Source organism: Corvus moneduloides, chromosome 2 (assembly GCF_009650955.1).
Source record: "Corvus moneduloides isolate bCorMon1 chromosome 2, bCorMon1.pri, whole genome shotgun sequence".
NCBI lineage: Eukaryota > Metazoa > Chordata > Aves > Passeriformes > Corvidae > Corvus > Corvus moneduloides.
In genome coordinates, this window is record NC_045477.1 from 97,317,409 (window position 1) to 97,343,058 (window position 25,650).

Consider the following 25,650-nt stretch of genomic DNA (forward strand, 5'->3'; position numbering starts at 1 on the left):
TGTGAAATACACAAATCTAAATCGCGATCGGCAGCAGACGCGCCTCTCCCTGACGGGCCGGCCGGCCAGGGGAGGCGGCCCGGCCCCGCGGGCGCGGAGCTGCCCTGCCCTGCCCTGCCCTGCCCGGCTCGGTGGCGGCCCGGGCACGGGGCGGGCCCGGCGGCCGCCCCCGCCCCTCGCAGGGCGGCTGAGAGTTGAGCTGGGGAGCCGGAGCTCCGCGCGGGGCTGCGGCCGCGGCGCTGCTCGGCCTGGGGAGCGCCCGCCCGCCGGGCGCCAGCGGGGTGGCCGATGGCGAGGCGAGAGGACGGGCGGGACTGGGCGTACAGGTAGGGCTGCCGACAGGGCTGGGCTCGGACCGCGCCAGCCGTGCAGGGAGGGCGAGCTGTGCCTCCCCGAGCACTCGGAGCCGGCCCTGCCGGGGTGCTGCGGCCGGGGGAAGCCCCACGGACCGGCCCAGGCGCGGCTGGTGGCTGAGGGCACCGAGCGGCCGCCGCAACCTTCCCTGCCCGAGGGCAGCCGGGGAAGGTGGCTTCCCTGAAACTCTGCGTCCTCACTCTTTGTTTTCCCTTTCTACCTTAGGAATGGAGTGGAGCATGAAATTAATCTGTACTTGCTGCCTGGGCAGTCGCAGTCGTAAATAAGAGATGTGTGTTCATGGACGTGTGAGGGGGTTTTTTGTATGTGCGTGTTTTCATGTTCTGTGTCTTCAGAGCAATCTGTGTCGGGGGTCTCGGTGCTTTTTACACCTTTGGTTTTTGTGTCAGATTTGAGGAGTACCTGAATATTAAGGTGACTCTTCTAAGCAGCCAACAATGTAGTAACAATCTGAGGTCTGAATATTTAATTGTTCCTCATCTGATTCATGCTTTACTACCTGTGACGCTCCCGTGAGCCAGTTTTCCCAAGGCTGTTCCAGTGCTGCTCCGTGGCCAAATTCCTTCACCATGAATGAAACAGGCAGTGTTTTGGGAAGTTAAACCCTCAAGTCTAACTTGAAACCTTGTCTGACTAGACAGATCCCTCTCCCTGTTTAACTTCTGTGAAGCCCATTAATGTCCTGTACTCAGGTGGTAATTGGCAGGTATAGAGCACCCTGGGAAGTTGCCATAAATATAATTTATCAAGGTGAGTTGATATGTTAAAACAAAATCAGCCATTCAGTTCTGATACTCTGTCAGTATTGTGCTGCCTGAGATAATGTGCTGAACATTGAACAACTGTAAAAGATAATAAAATAAGCATTTTGGTACTACATATGAAGAAGGTGGATTGACACAAGGATTTGTCTTTTTCCAAGTTGTATATTTTCATGAAGATAATTTCAGAAATTACCTATTTAAAAAATAATCTTTGTAACCTGTTACACTTGTACTTTCTGTTGTCATTTTTGTGCACAGAACTGTGTGGAAAGAGAGTTCAAGTCATATTCGAACTTTTGTGCTATACCTTATACTTTTCAACTGTTTGCCTGTATTGTGGTGAAAAATACCTCCCAGACTTTTATGTGGCCATAATTTTGTGTCAGTTTTGCACTCAATGGGTCCTTTGCTCCACAAACTCTGTACTTAAAAAAACAGTGAAATCTGTAAAACTGACTGAACAGTGCATGTTTAAATTAATTTACTTAAACAGTAAGTTTAAATGCTAAATGGAGTGTAACAGTTTGTGTAAAGTAGGTTTTCGTTGGGAGGAGGGAGTCTTGAGCTGCTTTTAGAAATAGCAACTGGAAGTTATTTAAAGCATACTTGCCTTTTTTTTTTTCTCCAGCTGTAGGTATGTAGAAACATTATTACAGGAATTCTTTTTTTATTTTGCAGGGTTGATCCATATGGGTTTGAAAGGCCAGAAGACTTTGATTATGCATCCTATGAAGCATTCTTTTCCAGATACCTAGTGGTACTCACTAGAAGAGCAATAAAATGGTCCAAGCTCCTAAAGGGGAATAACAGTATACAGAAGAGTTTAAAAGGTGAGCTTCATGTCTTTTTATAGGTAAATATGCATTATGTTGGGATCAACAGAAATGGTATTCAGTGGGTTTGTGTTTTTGAATGTTGAATACTATTTCTGTCTTCAAATGAAAACCAGTAGTATAAACAGTAATAGTGCACAAGCAAGTATGCTGTTGTTAGAGGGATTTGATTTAAACCTTCCAAAGGAGTAATCCTTCTTCAGCACATTAATATCTTGTTACATCTGTAACCCAGATATTATGGCCACTGGCACTGCAAGATACCGTTTTGCAGCTGTTTGCTGTATTGTACTCTGTACTCTCTTTAAAAAGACATGAGATTATGTAGAAGATGCTGTCTTGAACCCCAGGGATCAGGATGTTAGGGTTCTCAGTTGCTGTCTCTTTGACAGTTCTTAGGCTGCTGAGATTTTGCAGCTCTCCTTATCCTTCTTTTGTAAAATGACATTGAGCATGCAGCTAAAAAGGTGTGTACTAAGAACTGACGATGAATGCCTGAGGAAGCGAAGAAAGTAAGATTTATGCAGGGGCTGATGCAACACTGTATCCATGCTGATGGAAGTGTTAATGTCTGCTTCAAAGAGCATGAAAACCTCTAGCAATGTTTTATCTTGCAAGAGATACAGGTGGAAATACAGAGAGAGAGTCAGAAGGTGTCAGGGAATCCTGTGAAACTAAAGGGTGGGGTTTCCTCCCACTCTCTCCCTGGGTTATGTTTTCAAATAAGAATCTAAATTTTCCTGTTTGCTCTTAATGGTGATATTCAGGTTGCTTTCTCTTTGGGTGTCTTTTGGAGTTGGGCAGAGTTGTCTGTAAGTATGTTAAAGAAAAAGTGAGTGAAATTAAGCAAACGTTAATCAGACATTGACTGTAACACAGCTGAAGTATTCAGAGCTGTGCTCCAGGTACAGACTTTGGCTGGTGATTCTGATGGTTTTGTTGTTGTGGGGTTGTTGTTTTTTTTTTCCCTTGGCACCAGAAATGGGATGATAACTAGTGAGACATTTTAAATATAACAGTGTATTTTGTGTACAGATGTCTATTTCAATGGTGAGAAATTCCAGGAAATGTAGGCTTGAGCTGTAAAGATGCTTTTGTTTGGGGTGTCAAGTTTGAATGTAGTGATAACTTTGTGCCATTTTGAATTGGTGAGGATTTTGAGATTCTGCAGAACTTAGTCTTCTAGTTGTGGAAAAATAATCTCAGTTTCAATTCATACCCTTCTCTTAATGTGTGAGTGGTAACATTGGCAGCTTTTAGCAATTTCTGTGTGTTCATTTCATTTCTCTTTCTTTGTGTTCCCAGTTCTAGCATTTTAGAAACAGAGTGTTACTGTGATTGTACTAAAAGTGTGAATGCCTTTGGTCTTATTTTGGAGCCAAAACTTTGACCAAATATCTCAACTTGTCCACCAGGCTTCAGAATCAATGGTCATGCTGCCCCACTGGGCACATAATGGCAGCAGCCTTTAACGTGGCTTTAATTGTCTCCAGCAGGCTGCTCTTTGTGAAAACTGGGATTCTATAAATCCGCTGAGGGGACACAGGCAATTGCTCTGGACTGTGCAAGTCCTTGTGGGCTGGTGCCTCATCTTTGACATTACTGACTTTTGCTAAAGATACTTGGATTTGTAGGCTATGGATTCTCACATATACATGTAATTCCAGGGAGAGTGACAGGAATAACTAATACTGAGGAAATGTAGTCTTAGTGTAGATCCAGAGTTGTTACAAAAAGCTTCCTGCATTATCCTCAGCTGATACCTCAGAGGCGGAGAGTGAAAAGTTAACCTGTGCAATTACTGATTTTTAAATACTTTCCTTCTCATATCGTTATTAAGATTGAAGTCTGTGACATGCACATGGAATTGTGTAAGCAGGTGTGTGCTTTATCCTGCAAGATGATTATGCAGTGATTTCCTTGCAGGCAAATAGCAGAAGCTCTGCAGGTTATCCACTGAATTTCCCTCCTCCAGGACCTGACTTCATTGCTATGAAGCTTTGCTCAGGGCTGCTGGCTCTGCCATAAGCTAGAACTGCCTCTTACCCCCCCGAACGCAGTAGCTGTGAAACCACTGTTGTGTGTCCTGCTGTGAGTAGACATGTGAGAGGCAGTGTATGTGTGATAGCTCAGTAGTTCCACACCCATTTGTCTACACACAGAGAAGCTCATAATTCCTGCCCAGGCAAACAGGAAGAAGTGATGACTTGTGTTAATTTTCCAGTTTGGAAGTGTGGCATGTTCACATGCTACTGAGTTTGCCTCATATCCAGGGTGGTTTGAATGGATGTAATTCTGTTCCACTATAAAGAAAAATAATTAGACTACATTTTAATAATGGTAATTAAGCAGTGTATCCTGTTGTTCTGTATTGCAGCCTGCTGGCAGGGTGGGTCATGGGGCTTTTGGATGACAGTTCCTTTCACTCATTCTCCAGTCTCTTCCTTTTTGTTATTTTTCTGCTATTTTGTTTCTCCCCCTACCCTTATCTTCACCTTGTTTCCGCTGCACATGAGAGTTTATAGTCACTGTTTGTCACTTGCCTTCTTCCTCTCTCCTTCTCCCTCTGCCACTATTGAGATCCTCTTAATTTTTTTCCTTGCTTCATTCAGCTCTGTCTTTATGGGACCAAAATACAGGTTTCTGCTCTGTTTTGTTTACAGGTGGGCAACAAACTGTCTGACATAATTGCTCAAAGTATCCTAATTCTGACCAAACTCATGCTACACAAAACAATTTGGCTCTTAGTGAATTTGTCAAAAGTGACCAGTAGCAGAAGACACTTTCTGGTCTTTGATAAAATACAGTGAAAGGGAAAAGTAAATTTATTAAACAATAGTTATAACAGGGGCACTTCTGTTCCAGCCCAGGGCTTAGTGGACGGAAAGTCAGTTTGACTGGAACTTGAACATTTACAGCACTGATCTGCTCTGTTTCTTCTGTTATGTATTCATGAAATAAAGCTTTCAGTTCCTCGTATGCTGTTTGCAGCTCTTTTGTAGAATTTTTCTTCTAGGGCCCAAGTTTATTTCCTATTTCCTCAACATTCAACAGTAATTGTTAGCAACTGAAAAAGTAAAAGTGCAGATGCTTCTCAAAATCACGCTCTTCTAATATTTTTAAGATGAGATAATTTTTGATTTTAAATGTTGGTGGTTTTGGCTTTTTTTTTTGCTACATAAACTGAGTCTATGATGTCGAGTGAAACAATGTTAATGGGGGAAAAAGGTAATACAACACTTATCTTGAAGCATAAGTCTCCAAAATTCTCATATTCTACCATCAAACAAGGACAGGCAGGTTTAAGTGACTTGTTTTTACATCTTGTTACTATAAGTAGTGTACAGTATTAGAAAAATGTTATTTTCTTCATACTTTTCTCTTGAAGTTACTTTGGGTATTTATCATCACTTTTAGACTCCTACCCTATCAGGTAGCTGTTTTTTCTTGTAACAAGGAAAACACATTCATAAAGTGTGACTCTAAACTTGTGAAACTGGCAGTAATTGTCAGAGGAAATTGAATTATTAAGAGTGGGGGAGGGTTTCATAAAAATTGATGTTTAATATTTTGTTAATGAACAGAGGCAAAAATTTTACATAAAGATATTTCTTACCTATGTATGTACTAGAATTTTACTTGGGGCTTGGGGGTATTCAACAGTTCTACTTTTGAGGTCAAGCAACTGGCATTGGATGTGTGGGTGGAGACCCATGCATGATCTGGCTTCATCTGGGAAAGCTTCTTAGATGTTACAGTGGGAGGATATTCTGCAGTGTCAACTGTTGTTGTGGGTTTCTTCGTTCCCAAGGATAATGTGGAAGAGAGCCTATACATACATATTTGTATGAACACAATTCTGTGTATAGAAGATGATATATCTGTATCTATGTATATATATATATATGTGATATGTATTAAATTGCGACTGTCCTTCTTTTCAAAACTACTTTGCTGCTTCTGAATGCAAGTATTACTAATGGTGTCAGGAGAAAAAGCACAATGTAAAGGGCTTTTGCATTCCTCAGGGAATGAGAGAGCTGGGTCAGTAGTCACTTGGGGTGATACAAGCCCCTGGCTGTCAATTGCCATGCAAATGATGACACTGAGGAATGATGAGTGTGTGCTGTGCTGCAGGCTGCTTTCCCCTTTTGCCACTGTCAAAGGCTTGTCCATGCTTCTCTTAGATTTGATGTGTATTGTTGGATATCGATGTTGGCTATGCTTCCAGAATTTAAAATTGTTCCAGAAAAAAATACCATTTGGATTATGTGTTAAAATATGATAATACAGTATTTTAGCCAGTAAGTTTGTTTCTAGGCTCATCTGAGTGTCTCTTGTTAACCTAAATGGGACTGGTTCTTGATGCTCATTCCTGTATTTGCTATGTCAATTTATAGGATTTCTTGAGCATTAGAGTTCAAAACTTCGTAAAAAAGATGAAGCGGGGATTATTAAACCACCATGGAAACAAGTAAATTATTTCCAGTCTAAAAGAAGATTGTAATTAAGGTGCTTTACAGCTAGAACTGTAGAGACTGTAGCCTGTAGTATAAATCCTCATTGAAAAGTGAAACAAAAACTGTACTCTAAAGACCAGGTATTTATTACAAATATGTTTCTTTGAGAGAAAACACCAGATTTTAGGTGGGTGAAATAGTCATTATGTGCATGTTTATGTTGGGTGATGCTGGGGAAGCAGCTTTGGGTCCTAAAGGATAGCAGTTCTAATTAGGTGGAATGTATTTAGAAGGTGCCTGGCTGAGTTGTACAACCTTGCTTCACTCTGCTGTTTTTAAGGCCTTTAATTAGGCAGTATTTTAGTATATTAGTAGTATATTAGTAAATACTAATTTAGGCAGTATTTATTACAGAACTATGTGATTGAATAAAACCTGGCTAGGTAGTGATATTGTGTGTGGTAGTGTGTGGGTGGAATAAAATTCTCCACTTGGATTTGAGTCCCATAAAATGTAGAGAGGAGAAGTTGATGCTTTTATTGATACAACCTGATTCATTTAGTAAGAAATGTCTGTTTCATTTGTCATTTTCTTCTCCCCCCAAAAAAGGAGAAGAATCTCAAACATTCAGCTGTCTTTTTGGGTCAGGAAAGGTAAGCTGATTTAGGATTATATACCCATAAACAGCATTGACTCCTTATTAATATTTTTCATACTATTCCCAGGAGGAAGCTGCTTTCATTGCCAGTAGCCTGATGCTTCTTCCTGTAATCTTGCATCATAGTTATTTACACTGAATCATCTGCTTAAAAAAAAACCATAAAGCACACCCTAATGATGAAAATTATGCAGGGGATAAGAGCTACTTTAGATTGGAAAAGACTTCCCCGGTTATTCTAGGGAAAATCATCTGCTGTTCGCTCACATCTCCAGTTCTTCCAGGGCTCATTTAGATAGGAGGCACGTATTTAATATTCCTCAGTTTCTGCTGTATTTCAGTGGTCAGGTGCTAAGCTGAAGCCCTAGGGTTATGTTAACATGGCCATTGATGTTAGAGCTGAATGGGCAGAGCCATCATGTCAGAGGCCACTGGTGATGTAGGAAAAGTCAAGTCAGTGCTTATCTGAATGAAAAAGGACAAAGATCAAGAGGGAGCTTTGCTGTTCGTATCTCCATCCAGAAAGGCAGAAGAAGAGGAAAGGATTCAAAATTCTAACAAGGGAAGTGAGGACGGAGTAAAACCTGAGTCTGGAGATCTGGCGGGGAGTCTGAATGACAAGAACTTCGGAATGAATCTAAAATATACTATGCGGCTGAGAAGTAAATGCTTATCCTAAATGGTAGCATAGGAGAGAAAACAATCTCTAGTCAAGAGTTTTCCTATGACTTCTTAACTTTAGGTTGCTCATTTAAAAAAGAGTTATACAGCTGGTATTTTTCATTTATTTAAAAAATGAACAAGCAAAACCAAACTTCTTGTCTTGCAGTGAAGAGATATATCAGGAAAGGCATCCCCAATGAACACCGTGCATTGATCTGGATGATTGTGAGTGGGGCCCAAGCCAACATGGAACAAAACCCTGGGTATTACCAGAGACTGCTTGAAGGAGAGAAGAATGACAAGCTGCTTGAAGCAATCAAAACAGGTTATTCTCTTGATAATGCTGTTTATCTGTATTTATCCATCCTATGTCCTTAAGTGTTAGAGATAAAGTTATGTCATGGAAAACTTAGTATTTCTGTAGTAGTGGTTTAAGTGCTGAATTAACACTTAAATTGGATTAGTCGTAAGCTCTTCAACAGCACAGATCTTTCCAGGTTCATCATGTGGTTAAAAGCATTAAAGAATGTTTTTAAGAAAGATGAGAAATTATTTGTGAAGGAATAAACTAGAAAACATTATAGTGTCATCTAAGTGAAGAGTTGTATCTTTGAGCCATGACACCTACCTTTGAGTCTGTTTCTCCTTAGTTCTGTCCCACAGGCCACTGGAGAAGCAGCAGGGGTGGTTGAAGATGTGGTATAGAGGTCTATATGAGGCAGGTGAAGTATGCTAGGATTTCAGGTTGAGTAAAAATACTGCTAAGAAAGAGCTGTTGATAGATTTATATGAATTATAAATGGTGCGAAGATGGTGAATGAGGAACAATTGTTATTTGTTTCTTGTAACATAAGAACCAAGGACACTAAATGAAATGTGCCATGCTGCAGGTTTAGAAGAGTTGTGGCACTTGTTATTGTGCTGCAGAGTTTAGAAGTATGAACTGGTTTAAAAAGGAATTTGCTAAACTGACAGGTGGGGGAATCCACTTGATGCATGAAATATTAAACACTAAATGTAAATCCCTGGGAGAAGTGTACCCCTGCTCTACTGATCCATTTTCATGTGTGCTTTCTGTGAGCATTGATCAGTGGTCAATACTGATGACAGGGTATAAGGGCAGTGAGACCTTGGGCTGGCCCACTGGGAGAAAAAAGAGGCAGTAGGTGAGGACAAACAAGTAGGAGTTTGGTGTAACTGATACTTGTCCTGAAACCTGCAACAGCAGAGCCTTTGTGGCGAAGCTGATATTGGCTGAATTGCTCAATTAAAAAGTCAAGAGGTTGGGCTCTGCTCTGGAACAATGCTGAGGTTATTTGGTTAGAAAGGTAGGTTGTCTTTTTCCTCTTGCAAAAAACTCAGGTACCTAAAGTTTAGGCTTTATAGATTTTTATTCGAGTTGAATAAGCATCTAAACACTTGGCTTATGCAGAGTTTCTTCTTTGCCTTTCCCCTCAACAGCAGTACTTTTGGGACTACATGGGACTATGGGCTTTTGGGACTTTGGGCTTTTGGGACTTACATGCCTTAGTAAGGTGTGTTGGAGCATTAACTTCATGTTCCTATGAATATGGAGACTAGCCAGAAATCTGCAGGCTTATATCCTGCTCAGAACTTGAAACAGTAGAGCTCTTACTATGAATAAAGAGGGAGCTAGTAAGATGACTTTCTAAAGCCTGCCTTGGTAAGGGTCTGGAGAAGCGTCAAACTATTCAACTAGGGTAAAATTTCTGCAAGAGAGTTGAAAACAACTTTTTTCCAGTACTAGACAAAGACATGAAGGATCAGTAGGTGGCTTTCCACACAGGTTAAAATGAAATAAAAATATTTTTCTGGGGGAAGGAAAAATACTGGGTAATGATAAAGATCCCTTTGTGAACTATGGACGAAATAAAGTTTTGGAAGGGCTACTGCATTGATTGGAAAACTGTAGAAGAGAAAATTAACATGGAGCAAGTGAGGGAAAAGAAGAATGGCTTGGAAGACTTTATTGGAGGGGAAAAAATGAAATTAAGACCTCAGACACTCCAATGGTAGATTTTCCTTCAGAAAGGAAGAACTAGTGTGGCCGTAGGAGAAATGAAAGGAACAAAGTACTTAAGGTGAATGTAAACTTTGTGGTTAGTGTGTTTAATGAACTCGTGCTCCTGTTCACTGCACATTTTATAGTGGGCTTTGGCTGAGGACTCTTTCAGTGTGAATTGGTGCCTTTCATTATGTTTTTTCAAGTGTTGTTTTCCCATTACTGTAGTTTTTTTTAATAGTAGACCAAGGTAAGATGTGGAATCGTACTACTGTTGCTTTCATGTTTGCAGTTTCCAGAATTTTCAGGCAACTGTGCTGTGTTCATTGCCACAGTCTAGCTGTAAAGTTACAGCCCAGCACAATGCTGGGGTTTATAAACAAGAGAACAGCAATCACACTTTTTTCCAGGGGGAGGGGCAGGAGGACAAGGCCAACCAAAGACTTTATTTCAAATTCAATTTAAAATGTGTATGAGTCTCTGTGTCCTGTTTCTTTTACATGCCCAGAAGCTGCAAACAATTTTTAAGTATGGAACTTTTTTTCATATGGGAAAGTCTTTAATGGGTATAATCAGGTTAAAAAGGGCAGGTAGATTGTGTCAAGAAATGGTCTAATCTTTAAAGAAAAATCTGACTAGTAATAGCAACAGAAGTCTTTCAGCTAATTAAATCTGTAATCTCTTCTTTCACCATTTTTGCCCTTTAATTTCCTGATTCTGAACTGATGAACTTTATTGCTGACTTTATTTAATATGCTATTTGTGGTTTGAACTTTTTTTTTAAGAAAAATGTCGGAGAGAACAGGCTTCTTACTCTAACCATTAAAAAAAGATCTTAAAGAATCCAGGTCTCTAAATTTTCGTGTCTTAGTTTACGTACACATTTAGAAGGGCATGCATTCCAACTACACTTTGTTTTTCATGCCCTATTATAGTCAAGTTTAGTAGCACAAATGATGATGTAAGATAAAAAGTGGCTGTCCTCCTAATGCAGAGGCTACATGCTGGGTACGGAAAGACTGGAGTATAAGTTGTAGCTTCCTTGGAGTAAGCTCCCCTTAGGCTGGCCATTGAATTTTGGAGTATGCCTGCAAGTCCTCAGGCACGTACATGCAGCTAATCCGTGCTTACACTCTTGTATTTCATGAGGAGGAGTTGTAGGTGCTGTGAAACCCAGGGTTTGATCTTTATCAGTCAGTCCCAGAGCCTGTGCTGTGCCGTGTGACAGCTGGCATAAGGATCTGACTGAGGATTGGATGGTGGTTGTAGGATCTTAATTGAGTTTATGATGGGTTCAGAAAAGTAATTCAAACAATGGTCATTGTCATTTCACTGGAGACAGGGAATATTTTACTATCAAAGCACTAAGAAGCTTCTCTGAATGTTAAACTGTTAGTGGAAGTTGGGAATTTTCAGGTGAGTTTAAAGCATTTAACCATTCGAGAGGAAGGGGAAGAGCAGTGCCAGCTCTTGTGGCTCTCTGTAAGAGGAGCCCTATCAGGTCATATTCAAACTGCTGCCTCATCTGGTCTTTCGTCTATCAGAACAGCTAAAGGGGGAACTGGAGGACTTCCTCAGAATGTTTTTCCTAGTCTCCAGTCATCTGAGGTTTGGAGAGTTGCCAAGACATATGCTGCATGTTTGTACCTAATAATGCTGGATGGGAAAAAATTCACAAAAACCCTTCTGGTTGCTCCTTTTTCATGTTGTTTACTTTGCTTATGATTTTGCAGATTTGTGCTGTCTCAATGCTGTTAAGCATCTCCCTCCAAACTAAGGAGCTCTAATCCACCTGGGTTTGTGCTATATATGGTAGCCATTTTGTATCTGTGGTCTTCCTTGCTGCCATTCTTTCCTGCAATTTCTCTAATTCTAGTGTCATCTTTTGGGGATGAAGGGGACTGGAATTTATGCACGTGCTTTTCAGATTTATACAGTGGCAATATTGTAAAAAACCCTAACTCTATTGGCTTTCTTGATTGCTGAAAGCTCTTGAGCTGTTACTTGTTAGTGGGGGTTGTCAGGCTCAATTTTTCTGACTTTAGTTAATAACAAACTTGGCCTTAACTTAAAACAAGCAAACCCCCCAAGCCTCCAAAATAATTTATAGTTCCAGGTGTTGCAGGGGAAAGCTTGAACTTTTGAATTCTGGATATGCAGTGGAGTTTTTGAATGCTTGTAGTTGGCAGATGAGGTGAATTTTTGCTCTGCTCTCTACTATGTAAAAAAAGAAAAAATTACCTGCCTTGAAGCTCTTCAGAGCAGATGCACATCACAGATGTAGGAGTAGCAAAGAAGTGGCCATAAGTGGAGTAGAATATATTAGTTATAAAAATACTTGTGTAATTTACTGACCACCTGCGTCTCATAGTGAGAAGCACCTGGATATGAAAGTAAAAGTGCCATGGTTTAGGAAATGTATTCTCCAATTTAGTACTCCCTCTAAAACCACATGCTGGTCCCTCTCCCCCCTCCAGTTGGAGGGACAAAAGGCGAAGATCATGGGTTGAGATAAGAACAATTTACTGGAAACAGCAATGAGATATGAAAACAAACAGTAACAGCAACAATATTAATAACAAAAGGTATACAAAACAATTCACACAGAAAGAAAGCACACGATAATAGACAATACCTCTGCCACTTTCTCAACTGAATGGGAACCCCTTCTCCCTGGAAGAGAGTCCCTTTCCCACCCCCTGGCAGTGATGAGGTGGTATAGAGCAACCTCCAGGCCCTATAGCCACACCCCCTCCCAGCTACTGCAGAAATTAACCCTATCGTGGCTAGAATCAGGACAAAAAGGAAGGATGAGATAGCAAGGTGAAGAAGGTTGTCCTGTAGATGCCTGACCTTTGAAGTACCCTAAGTAGGAAAAGCACGAGACTGGTTCCAAAAGCATTGGTTTTCTGGACTGCGCTTTCAAATCTCTTTGCTCCAGAAATAACATCAATGACTCTGATTCTTGGTACCGAAATAGACATCTGTTTTATAAACTGAGGCTGATGTGTTCTGCCTTTGTTTATGTTACTGAGTGAGGTAGAAATACTGCAGACCCATGAGAGGGAAGAAAGAAGCCAATGGTCTTCTCATGGTTCCTGCACAGAGATGAATCAGCAGGAAAGCTTTTGGTTGGTTTTGTTTCACAGCAGCATAAAACTGCCACCTCTGAGTGCTGAAAGATTGTCTAAAAAAATTCTGTTGGGATTTAATCTAAATTTACTACAAAAGAGTAGTTAATCTTTTCATTGTGGCCTTCTTCCTGATTCTGTGCTCCCATACCTAGTTTATTTATAAGCAGATCTGCACATAATGACAAGACAGTCATAATTTTGGGATTTATTTAGCAGTGTAAGATTCTAATGTTCATTTTGCTGCTTGAAAAGAATCCCGATTTTTTTTTTCCCCCAAACTGGACCAGTTTGAAGCTGTGTTCCTTTGGACAGTAATGTCCGTTAAGAACGAAGCAGATTAATGGACAGTAGGTCAGAGGGTAGGCTGTGCAGAGCATGAGAAGGAAGTATTTGGATGTCTCCCCTGGAATAGATGTATTAAAGTGGATATAAGCAGTGAAGCCAAATGAACAGCTCTTGCCTACTCCTGCCATTTGCCTCAAGTAATCTCTGACCCTCATCTTTTAGTATGATAAAATGTATTGGCTTGTGTGTGCCTGTGGAGTGGGTTGAGTTCCCTCACCTTGAGCTAGAGGAGCCTTAGAACTGGAGGAAGAGGGAGAGCATGCAAATGGAGCAGAAAGGGTAGGATGGAGAGGGAATGGGACCCTCTGCTCTTGGGCTCAAAGTAATAGTCTGGCACAAGGACCATGCCCTATATCTTCTATTAAGAGTAAAGTCTTTTAGCTCTTGTATCTTGTTTTTTCTCTCCATCCCCTTCCCCTAAACTAAAATACTGTTACTAAATAAAAGAAGGTTTAAAATCCTTCATAAAACTAGGGAAGGCTTCCACCAGTCCTTGTAGGAAAAAAGTGCTCTCCAATCAGAAAACAAGTTGCAGCTGATTCTCTCAATTTCAGGTTGTGAAGTTACAGATGAGTTCAGTGTGAGTAGTCCCTGCTTTGTATGTGATGGACTTTTCTTACTCCCCGCTCACCTTTGCATAGCTGAGAAGAGCCATGGCCAAAATTCAGCATTAATCTTTTCTGTAACATTCAGCATATACTTTAATAAAGAATAAATTTTGATTATGCGAATACTATGCTGCATTCCTACCAAGAAGAAACAAAAGAAATTTGTTTATCCTGTAACTGTCTGTTGTTCAGGTCCTCTTTTTCCTTGTGGTTTTTTTCCATTCACATGAGAGGTGAAATGAAATATTTTCCTGGTAATGATTTGTTCACTTTAAAAGGAAGAAATAGTGATTAGTATGATAACTTCTTAATGCATGTGACTTCCACTACACTGCTCGTGATTTTGGGGAGCTTTCTTCCTTTGGTTGCTTACAGCTGAACGTTGTGTCAAAGCTGTAACAGACTTCTTCCTTTGTGCCGGAAAAGGCTGATAAAAAGTGATAATTCTTAGGACATGAAGATCTGTACAGAGGTGCTGTTATTGAAGTTTGGTTTTAACTTTAACCCAATTTGTTATTGTTAAATATAACCCAAGAAACTACTCATATTTTATTAATAACTCTTGGGTTTGGAAAATCTGCAAAGTTACTTTTAGACATTTAAGTTGGAGAGAAAATTTCTGTTTAAAAATCAGATGCACAAGTCTGGACTAGTGACCTTGGGTTCTTTCTTTATGGAGTGAAGCAAGCCAAAAATTAACTCTGCCAGTTTCTTTCCAACAACTATGGGCTGGTTTGGGGTAACTAGATCAAACTTGCATGACTAATTTTTAGACCTTTGTAAGGAGAGATGAGTCCTACTGTTAGTGTTTGGTCTGAAAGAAATTGATGGTTGGAAATGTCAGTAATTGCATATTCCTTACTTGGTTAAGGATTGAGCTTGAAGCATGTGGGAATGTGCTCTGCTGCTTGGTTTTCAGAAATCACTCCCACTCTCGATCTTGCACCAGTGAAGACACAACTCCTCTCATGATCACATCATGGAGAAACTTAAATTTTTAAAAGTGATTTTTAAGTGGAAGTTGGCAGCTGTGGGAACGGGTCTGGGTTTTTTTGGCTGTTACTGTTTGGTAGAAGTTCACTGAGTAAAGTCAATTGAAAGTTCATCTGATTTGTTATGAGAATATGCTTTTCCTAGAGGCACAACTCATTTCATGCCACTTGACTTGATACATTTGGCATGTCTTGTGTCTGTCGGTCTAAATACCTGGTTTGCTTTCATTTAAGCCTTTGCAGTCAGACATGGAGGGAGTCCAATCTGCAGGAAAATTTCTTTAGGCCTGCTTGAAATTGGTTTCTGTATACTAATGTCTTGGTTTGAAAGACAGGTGTCTGCCAAGGAAGGCAGGAGTCTCCCTTGAAATGGAAGAGAAAAAAAAAATTAAAACCCCCTTCCCTCCAAATTATTATAATTTTGAAATTAAGGGGCTTTCAGGCAAAGATATGAGGAACAGGAATAACAGTTCTTTACTATTATACATCTATATGTGTATAACCAGTCAAACAAACAACAATAACCATGGCAGTAACAGCAAACAATCACAAACCCAGTGCCAGCCTTCTCGGCTGTCGGGCCCTTTCCCCTCGGGTGCAGTTCCGCTCGCAGCCGGCAGGGGCGCTGGCGGCTCCCGGTGAGCAGGGCAGGTGCGATGGTTCCCCCGCGGCTGCAGGGGGCGCTCCGGAGCGAGCTCGGGGAGCACGTGGCACTGGTGCCCTGGGATCCCGGGAAGGGATGGGACAAAGGCTTCACAAACCCCCGGGCAGCCGATCCTGGTGTCCGGCCGGACCCTCGGGAACAGCAGGCTGGAACGGCAGAGACGAGCACAAATCCCGGGTGGCAGACGAGATGGATCGAACTCTGGAGCTGCGGTGGGAGCCCCTGGAGGTCTCAGCAGGCAGGGAGTGCGGGGCTACGGAGTAGCGAAGGCTCCAAGCAACGGCGGGGGCAGGGCGGCCACGGCCCTGCTCCCAGCGGGGCAGGGAAAGGCGGGCTTGGGAATCCCGGGGTTTCTTCGGTAGAAGGAAGGCAGCTGAAAAAGCAGAGTCTCCAGTGCTGACGAATTACTTCCAGCCTCTCTCTCTGTCCAAACGCGGGAACTAACAGCTCACAAGCCCAGGTGAAAGAGAGTAGCCAGGTGGACCCCTCCTCCTGTGGCCAGGTCTTGTTTTTCTTAAGCACCCAGTAATTTGCCCCCCTGGCAACATGTATGGGGAAAATTCTTTAAGAGAAAAAGAAAACAGAAGGAGAACTCCTAAAACCCCAACAACTAATAGGATTATTCTTTCTAGGAAGAGATTATCCTTGAATGCAAGTGCCCTTTTAGCCAAAACTGAGGTAAAGCTGTTTCTTAAGATTAATCCACCAAAACAACAGTTCAGTGAACCATAGTGAAGCTTCAGTTGTACTTCAGAAGACCTGTAAAAGTTTGTTTGGAAAGTGAGAGGGAACGGCTCTTAATTTTGGTCTTTTTCCCTTTTGTCTAGACATGAACAGAACATTTCCAGATAATGTAAAATTCCGCAAAACCGCTGATCCGTGTTTGCAGCACGCACTCTACAATGTATTGGTAGCATATGGGCATCATAATAAAGCAGTAGGATATTGTCAGGTAGGTAATCATTGTTTTGTAAATAATGCTGCATTTCATGAGTGGTAACTGTTCTTGTCCATTTGAATGTGTGTTTTTAGAAGCACACCCACAAACTATTTCTGTTTTTAAACTGGCCCCAGGAGGGGAGGGAAGGGGGGGCTGTATGAATTGCTTCAGGCAAGTTCACATGTCCTTCTGAGTTTCTCAGTGGCTGTTCTCATATGCCAGCTTGATCACTTTGGTTCCATTTGTCAGCTGCAACAGAAGTATTTTATCACACATGGTTGTATTAAGAGTAGTTGCTTTGGAGAGCAAGAGAAAGCAAACCTGCCTTTCCCTCTTCCTCCCTCCTGCCATCTTCCCCCAAACAGTCCTTGGTATGTAGAAGGCATCATGAGATCTCAATTTCCTTTGTTTTCACTGTCACATTTTCCAAAGTACAGAGAGACCAGTATTAATGTGACATCATGTACTTCGGGGCTGGTAGCATTTATTTAGTGCCATCTCCCAATATAGATAACACAAGTAGGAAGAAAATTTCTTTGAAATTCAACCTGATACTGCTTTGATGGCAGCTCAGGAAAGCTTCTGTTGTCACTGTCAAGTACTGTAAAGTTTCCTGTGGGACACAAAGAAGATAAGTTGATTTCATGACAGTCTGACAGTCAAGAAAAAAAGCAGCCGTCCTTAAGGATCTTAAAGAAGCAGGAACTGCAAAATGTGTTTTCAGTTCACTTATTAAGTCCTCTCCTGTCTTGTCCCCTTCCTCAGCAAGAATATGTGTGCTAACATATAGCTTGTGTTAGTTGAGAAAGTTAGTGCAGTAAGTACAACTATTCCAAATTTGAAAGAATATGAACAGTATTTATTTAAATCTGAAGAGGAGAAGACTTAAAGGGACTTAAACCTACACTGAAGTCTCTAAAAAAAATTTTTTTTTCTTGTGTATCCCAACCAGTTTTAGTACAGAAATTATTTACTCCCATTCTTCAAAAGATGAGTGATATTTATGATTTTCAGTAATATGTATTTATTAAAATATAATTTTAATGTTTTGATAATAACAGAAGGGGTAGAATTACGAATACTCACTTTTGCCAAGTGTCAGGTTTCTGTATAGAGGCAGTTATACACAACATAACACAACTTCTAAACCATAGTAGCTTCTACATGTCCAATTGTTAATAAAATGTTTTGGTACCTTTATTGTTTAATGGACTAACGAAAGAAGAACACTTAAAAAAACTTTTGTGTGGATTCTTTGCACATCTGGTCTCCTCACAGGATCAGTGCTATTATATGTGTATATGGAGTACTAGAGATATTACGGAAGAAATATGTTTGTATGCAGCGTTTGGATGAGTTAAGCAGCAAAAACTTGTAAAAGCTGATGGGGCTGCAATGTTTTACTTAGTGTGTTTGGGTCAGATATTCTCCTCCTGCAGCCTCACTGTCTACCTGCAGGTGTGTTGTGTTGGTAGTGCTCATCTAATACAGCTGTGGCTGGGTTCTGATCAAAGCAGCTTTCAGTTGCACTGGGCTTTGGAATTTAAAAAAAAAAAAGGAAAATTGAAAGTATAGACTGCTAAGCTTTTTCTTTTAATTTTCTTCCCCTTGATCTTTGTTAATAATTCTTTTTAGCTGTTGTCATGCAGGTTTAGCAGGTTACTCAACCGATGGCCTTCATTACTAGAGTTGATTTAGTACGCACACTTTGTAGAGCTGTAGTAATTTAGCCCTTAATCAAAGGAAGTAAACTAGAAACTCTTAAGATAAGTGTATGCATCTCAAAACCCTTCTTTCTGTTTCAGGGCATGAACTTCATTGCTGGATACCTGATTCTTATAACAAAGAATGAAGAGGAGTCCTTTTGGTTGCTAGATGCTCTTATTGGAAGAATATTGCCTGGTATGTTAAAAACATAGTTTTATTCATATATTGGAGCTTGGCTTTTATCTTTGCATTCTTCTCCAGTTTCAGAGGCTTTAGATGTTAAAATGGGCTTGCCTGGACTAAAGGTTTTTTAGGTCCTGGAAACACAGGACAAAGACACAGCACACAGGCAAAATTTGTCAATATTTCATAGTCAGATTCCATCTTGAGGCAGTGGTTTATATGTATGTTAATATGCAGTCTTTCTTCTTACTCCCTACTTACACCTGTTATCTAGGTGTCTTCCTCTGTCACTGTGATGCTGGGGAACAGGGCTTGGGAAGGTGTCTGGGATTTGGCGCTTCTGGCTGCAGGGATGTCGCACAAAGCACAGATGAAGCAGTGATTGCAGAGCAGAGCAAAGGTGGGAGATGTGCCCAGTTTGAGCACTGAGCCCGGAGCAGGAATTCCCAGTGGCTTGGCAGGACACAACATGAGCTTTCTGCAGAGCTTTTTGACAAGGTGGTGGTAGTTCCTGCTGTGTCCCTACTTCTGAGTGTCAACTTCTTGGACACTTTACACATTGTGATTTTGCAACAAAGCAGACAAATGTCAAAATCTGTGTCTGTATGGAAAGTTCTTGTTAAAGCTCAGTTACAATCCACAGTGATCTAGCCAGGCTGGTCAATAGAGTCCAGAGAGATATTCAGCTATTAAATTAGGAGAAATTAAGCTGTAGACAATATCTGCATCTGGTTTGTTCAGTAGCTCTCTGAGTTCCCTTGCCTGGTTCCCTCGGTTTGCAGGAGGTGTTTACACAATCAGCTTTGCCCTATGTATAAGCTGAACCTCACTGCACATGTGAGGTAGTTTAAAGCCAGAAGCAGACACCAGGCACATTTTTTACTCCTGTGAAATGCATTTAGGAATGTTTTTTCTTGGGATTTAATTATAGAAGGAGAATGGTTTCATCGTGAATTCCCAGTAGCATTGCACAGGACTAACTACAGATACACCTTTAATTTAGGTGGAAAGTCTAACTGGAAGACCAATAGAAAATGGAGGACTAATTCCTTATTGGCCTAGTTTTGCTTTTGCACAGATCTTTATCTCAAATGGTTGGAGGTGGAATTCAGTATTACACTGTCAACGAGGTACTGGTCAACGACATCGAGGTTGATTGATACTTTCATTTTTCCTTCTGTCCGTTCTTGTTTAAGATTAAACAAAAAGATATATAATTTTTGGTTCCCTATTGAATAGAAAGGAAAGACCTTGAGAAATAAAGAAGAATAGCTGGAAGATTCTTTTCATGCTTTTGAATGCCTGTAAAAAATTATTTTACATGGAATACATCATATAGGAACTTGGATTTTCCTTGTGTGGAAAGGGTGGTTGGACTTTGTTTCCAGACTGAAAGAGTAGAGGCAGGCAGGGAATGTTATGAATTGTTGAATCCGTCTGCAAATATTTGCCATTATGCAGCCTTGAAGTTTACTTTTAAGCTATAAAAATAGTCTAAAGAAATCAACTGTCTGTTGCTTTTGTTCAGCCTTGAGAACTCTAAGCTGTGCAAACAGGTAGGAGACAGGGCTGCTGTCTGCCATGTGACCTGCCAATACCTGGCATGGGTGGATGTCTGCCTTGACATCACTGTGTCAGGGATAAGGCACTCAGTACAAGGCAGGTTTATTGTGAAATGCTGTGTGGAAACTTACTGTTAATCCTTTCAATAATCTTTGACACTTTTATTTGAGGTAAAGGAGGTAGAGGCAGAATTTTGTGTTCGTTGTTTTTGGTAGGGGACTTAATTCACTTTGTCATAAAACCTTCAGTTCTTGTGTATCCTTTTACACTTCATTGATACTTGTGGCAAAAGTTGTTCTTATTTCTCCCTCTTGGTTGTTGTGTTGTTAGACAGGTAGCATTGGTGATGAGAAGAAAGTCATAACATGAAATGCAATTACTATGTATAAAGGAGGTGTGTATATTTACTCAAGTTACAGATATATTTTTACTTTCCTGTAACAAGATTGTTGTTACTGACTTTAGCCTGGGTCCAACTGGGCAGTATGAATCTTCTATATAGTATAAATATTTGTATTGAATAATACAAGGCTTTATTGACAGAAAACTTGTTGCTGGTGCTTTTTCCCCCAAAACTCTAAAAAATATTTTTATCCCTTCTATTCCCACCACTCTTCTATATCATGTTTGATTTGTATATTTATAAAATTCAAAGCATGACAGATAAAATAATTGGGGTAATTTCAGTGAAATACTGTGTGTACATATGTGAGAGAAAGAGAATCAGACCATATTCATAAAGGAACTCAAGTAAATAATTACTACTTTTCTGTTAACAGTGCAATGTACAGCACATTTGAGTTTTAAGCCCTACAGTTATTTGTTAGGGAAGCAGAAAAGCACTCAAGATCTCAGAAAAGCACTCAAGTACCTCTCAAGATCTTCTAGATCTTGAATGTTTTCCAGGTCTTCTGAGGGAAGACTAGGAATCAGTTTTGTTGGATGCTAACAGTTTGATTAGCCAACATTTTTCCATTAGTTTGGTTGCTTATGTGCTTTTCTTGATTTGTTTGCATTATAATCTACATGTTTTTCCCCTACCATGTCATCAAATATGCCTCCAGGTCATGTCCTCATTTTCGAGTGTGTCCTGTCGCTGCCAGTTAAATCAGTGGTGCTTTAGGACAATTTAGAAATCCATTCTCTGCCCTCTCCCGTGTCCCTGTGAGTGCTCCCTCCCCTGCCCACACGCGTTTAATTACATTAAGCAGCCGCTCCAGTACCATCATGCTGACGGTGCTTTTCTTGGTCAGCAGGTGAACTGAGGCAGCCGCAGATCAATGTCATTGATTGAAAAATGTACAGTGTGACAGATGGGAGCATTCTGGGGAAGTGACAGAAAATGGGACTCCATCAGTAAAGGTTTTCAGGCTGAGTTGTTCTGTTACATCCAAATGGAGATAACACAGCTGGAGGAGAGAGCCAGTAAATTAGGATTTGGTTGATTGATAGGAGGAGTTCTGTGCATGCCTTTCATTTGGCTGAACATAGCACTGCTGAGTACATCTGGGGGAGGCTTCTGCTGAAGGCAAGCCCATGCATTTCTGCCCGTTGTGTCTGTCAGCTGCTCAGCCAGGGATTTGGAGGGATTATCATTTAAACACAGCAAGGGGGAAGAGAATTATTTGTTTAACTGAAGTTTTGGGTGTTACCAAGTGTTTTTTTATTCCCAGGCTCATTCAAACAGATGACTGGAGCAGACAGCGTTGCCCACAAGAAGCAGTATAGATTCAATTCAAACTCAAAGTGGATGTGACTGCAGTGTGTACTCAGCATAGCTCCGATGTTCTGTTCTGTTCATCACTGATCCTTGTTGAGAAGTTTTTGGGGATTTTTTTGTTCTGCTAAGGAAATAGTTGGGAGATTGCTTTAGAAAGCATTGGGTAGGTAGGACCTTTTGACTGTCATACCTCAGTATGTAAGTTAAGGTGTGTATTTGTCATATTTTACATATTTGTGATTAAGTTGTGAGTTTATGAGAAGAAAAATTCAACAATTTGGTCTGACTTAAGCATGACAGTTATGCTTATATATAGGAGAATAATCCCCCTCCTGCCTTCAGTGGTTCTCAGTCTGGAAGCAATTGTGTATATCAAGCTATACTCTAATTAGTCTACTGGACTACTATACTGGAGTTAACGCTTACTGAAAACTAGTTGTAGAGTACTTCTCCTGTGGTTAAGAGAGTTCTCATGAGTTCTGCACTGCCCTGTTCATGGCCAGTTTTACATCCTTTTATTCTAGTGTCAATGCCGACTTTTGGGGGTGAGAAAAGTCCCCCTCTCTTTTGTGCTCACTTTTCATGTATTTGTAGGATGCAGTCAATTAATTTTGGAGGTTTTTTGTATGGCTATGCTGCTTCAGTCAAACTCTTCTCTTGCATGAAACTTTTTTCTGTTCCTGTTTTAGCCTAGTAATTATTCTGTGTGTTGTTCCAGTTCAAACTGATTTTTCAATTTTTTTTTTTTTTAAACTTGATCACAGTGGCACGCTTTTATTTTCCACTGGAGAATCAGCTAATGCCTTGTGCAGTGGCTCTTTTCACAGTGGAAAGTGTTTTGCTTAAGAGAGAAAAACTGTAGGCTTTCCCTTGCCTTTTTTCTTTAGTGGTGCTCTGGTTTTGATTTGTTATCTCCATCATAATGCATGTGCTGTTCCTCCTCTCTCATTGTCAACAGATTTTTTTCCACAGCATTTAGGAATTCATAACACCTTTTTGCTGAACTTTACTTGCACATCCTTGTTCTTGTTATTTTAAATGTCATCATGTCTCTTACTCCAGTCTCTACACTGTTACTTTGTTGTGCCTTGTGTACTGACGTGGGTCAGTATCTCCTAATTTAGGATTGTCAACAAATACCGGCTTTTTCTTTCTCTCCAATGTTCTTAATAAAAATCTTACATGAGGTGTAGCATTCTTCAAGAATCAGTCCAACAATCTTCCTTCAGTCTCGTTACTTTTTAGCAGCTTCTTTTAAATTTTTTTTTTTACCAATGTGTACTGCCTCTTTGTTTATAGAAAATTAAAAGAGCAGAGTTTTAAATGATGAAATAGTCACCAAAGTAGTAGATTGCACTGAATTTAACTGGCATTAGCTGCAAGGACACAAGGTGCAAGCAAGGTGCCAGTTTGGTGTCTAACTAGTGACTGCTGGTTAAGGCAAGTGCCTGCATGCTGAGATAACAGATATCTCCCATGTTTGTTCAGCTCTCTCTGGCTTGCAGTTGTATCAGCCAGAGACTTGGCAGGTTGCACAAGAAGTTAGGCACAGTAAGAGACATGAATATTTGAACTGAATGGCATCATAGCTACCTGTCAAACTCTTGTATATCCTTCTCTTTTGAGTGACTTGTGTTGTAACATTCTTTCAAGTCCCATCATACAGACTTCCAGCTGTGAAGGGAAGGACCACTTGGGAAATGCAGAAGGCTGTACTAAGCTGTAAAGTATTGCTATTTAGACTGTTTGCTTTTAATTGCAGTTAAGTCTGTATTTATTTCGTTATTGTGGCTGAATTTATTTAAATACCCTAATTAGGTATTGCCAGGGAACCTCTGAATACAGAACTGGCTTGGCAGCTGCATCTTTTCAGACCTGCATCTCCAAAGGGAGTGGAACTGTTTCACAGGAAGCATTTTATTTAGCTCTGCAAGTCAAAAACACTGCTAGACCTAAACTGAGCTGAATTTGCAGCCTAAGATGGGGACTGTTATGATGAAAAGTGTTTCCTTTCAGAGAGAAGACTTGAGCACCTCAGGCATGTGCTTTTGGTGTGGAAAGCTCCTCTCAAGGCTATGCATGACACCATGTTTGCAAGTAGTTTTTGATAACTGAGCTTTTTTTATAGCACCATCAACCCAGAAAATTTCAGCAGATTGATCAGTTCTGGGCTTCTTCTTCCTCCTCTGGCAGCGTTCAGCTGCAGGTCTGTGAGTTGGCAGAATTCTCACTCATCCATGGAGCTCGTCTGGGATTGCATTTGATGCTGTAGCGGTGTGCATCTCTGGACTACAGCATCATATCTGCTACTCGGACACAGGAGTGTTTTGCTGGTCAGCTGAACAATTAAGAGTTCTGAAATAGAGACTCCATCATGTTATACTCCAGCCACAATTAAAGCATTAATCTTTGAGCATTAGAGATCAGTTGAATTTACCTATGAATTAAGCATGCAGTGTCCTGTTAAGCTAAAGGTGGAATGAAGGAGTCATGTGCCTGTATTTAGAAACTATGATAAGCCTTAAATCTTCATTACTTACAAATCTGAACTGCTACGGGATTTGTGAGACTTGAGCAAGCAGGAAACAAGTAACTGTTGGGGTTTTTTCTATAAAATTATACAGATATTTATACTTTTGAAATAATTTATTTACTTTCTGTATCATACCTCCTTCCCCCACAGTCACATACCTCATCAATAAAAGAAGAAGTCTCGTTATTTAGTAGGTGTGTTTTAGTTGGCTGGGTAGAGCTTCTTAACACTTTTTGTCTGAAACAGAAGCTTGCTGTATGTGACAAGAATATACATGCTGTCAGCCATACTTTTGTGAGGAAACATGCTGAGTTTCAGCTGTGCAGCAAAAGCACCCATAGCGTTTAAAAACGCTGAAGAATGTTGTGTCCCTTAACATGATTGTATTTACACTGGAAGCAGGACCTGTTCCACCAAGAAAAAAGTCAAGAATGCCTCCTTTGTTCTGACAAGCAAGCCTTTTATTGATACAATTTGATTATGTTGAACTTGAAGTATCTTCAGTAGGCCATCCATGGTACTGCTCTGTGTGGGACTGCAGCCTTTGTCTTTCTGTGCAGACAGTGCTATTTGCCTGTTTATCTCCCCAGTTAATCAAAGTTTCATCCCTTTCAAAAGCCATCAGCAAAATAACTTGTCAAATGAAATCTTAATTCAGCTAGGGCTGATCAAAAGCAGAATTCCCTGGCTGCATGCAAAGGAGGAAGGTAGGTACTTAGGAGGAAGGTAGGAACTGTGGGTTCAGGGCTTACTTATTTTGTGCTTTGTATTTCATTGGAATAGCCATGTTAGAGGGATGTTCTATTTTTTTTTTTTTTTTTTTTTGTGATGGTGGTGGGGGTTTTTTGTTGTTGCTGGGGTTTGGTTTGTTTGGGGTTTTTTTTTTTTAGTTTTATCTAATGGCTTTGAGCTGTGAAGCACTAATGTGCACATGTGGTATAGAAACTATACTTTTGACAGAGCCATCTCCATGCTAAAGGGACTGTGCTGTTCTACCTGCGGCATTATCACCAGCAAAGGCACAGCAGCTTTTTGGTTTTTTGTTACTTTCTGATGGTCAGCCAGGGCTCTGTATGTTCAGTTACAATTTTAATAAAGGAACCTTCCTGAATATGTCTCTTTGACAGTTAGAAGCATAACATATCAGCTGACAAATGTATGATGGGCTATACATGCTCAAAGCAAATCCCAGTATAGAGTTTTGTATTTTAACTTGTAAATCCCCATAAAATGTACTAATATGCTTGACATTATCTGTGTATGAAATACCAAGACTCATAAAACTGGAAGTGTAACTGGATTTTCCATACAAAAAGCCAGGTGAGGAAATAGTAGTAATTCCTCCCATTGTGGCCTTTCAGTACTTAAAGAGACCTTCAAAAAAAGATGGAGAGCAGCTTCTTGCAGGAGCAGATCGTGATAGGACAAGGGGGAATGGTTTTAAACTAAAATAGGGGACACTTAGATTAGATGTCAGGAGGAAAT

General features: G+C 40.5%; 1 protein-coding gene across 1 annotated transcript in view; it reads left to right on the forward strand.

The window, feature by feature from the left end:
- The first annotated feature begins 215 nt into the window (after positions 1 to 215).
- The window catches only part of GRTP1 (growth hormone regulated TBC protein 1), a 36,458-nt gene continuing 11,023 nt past the window's right edge, over positions 216 to 25,650 (forward strand). The window contains exons 1-5 of the mRNA XM_032100504.1: positions 216 to 326; positions 1,818 to 1,969; positions 7,920 to 8,078; positions 16,347 to 16,471; positions 18,265 to 18,361. Coding sequence (XP_031956395.1) covers positions 289 to 326; positions 1,818 to 1,969; positions 7,920 to 8,078; positions 16,347 to 16,471; positions 18,265 to 18,361 — 571 coding nt within the window. The 5' untranslated portion in view covers positions 216 to 288. The remainder of the gene's footprint in view (positions 327 to 1,817; positions 1,970 to 7,919; positions 8,079 to 16,346; positions 16,472 to 18,264; positions 18,362 to 25,650) is intronic.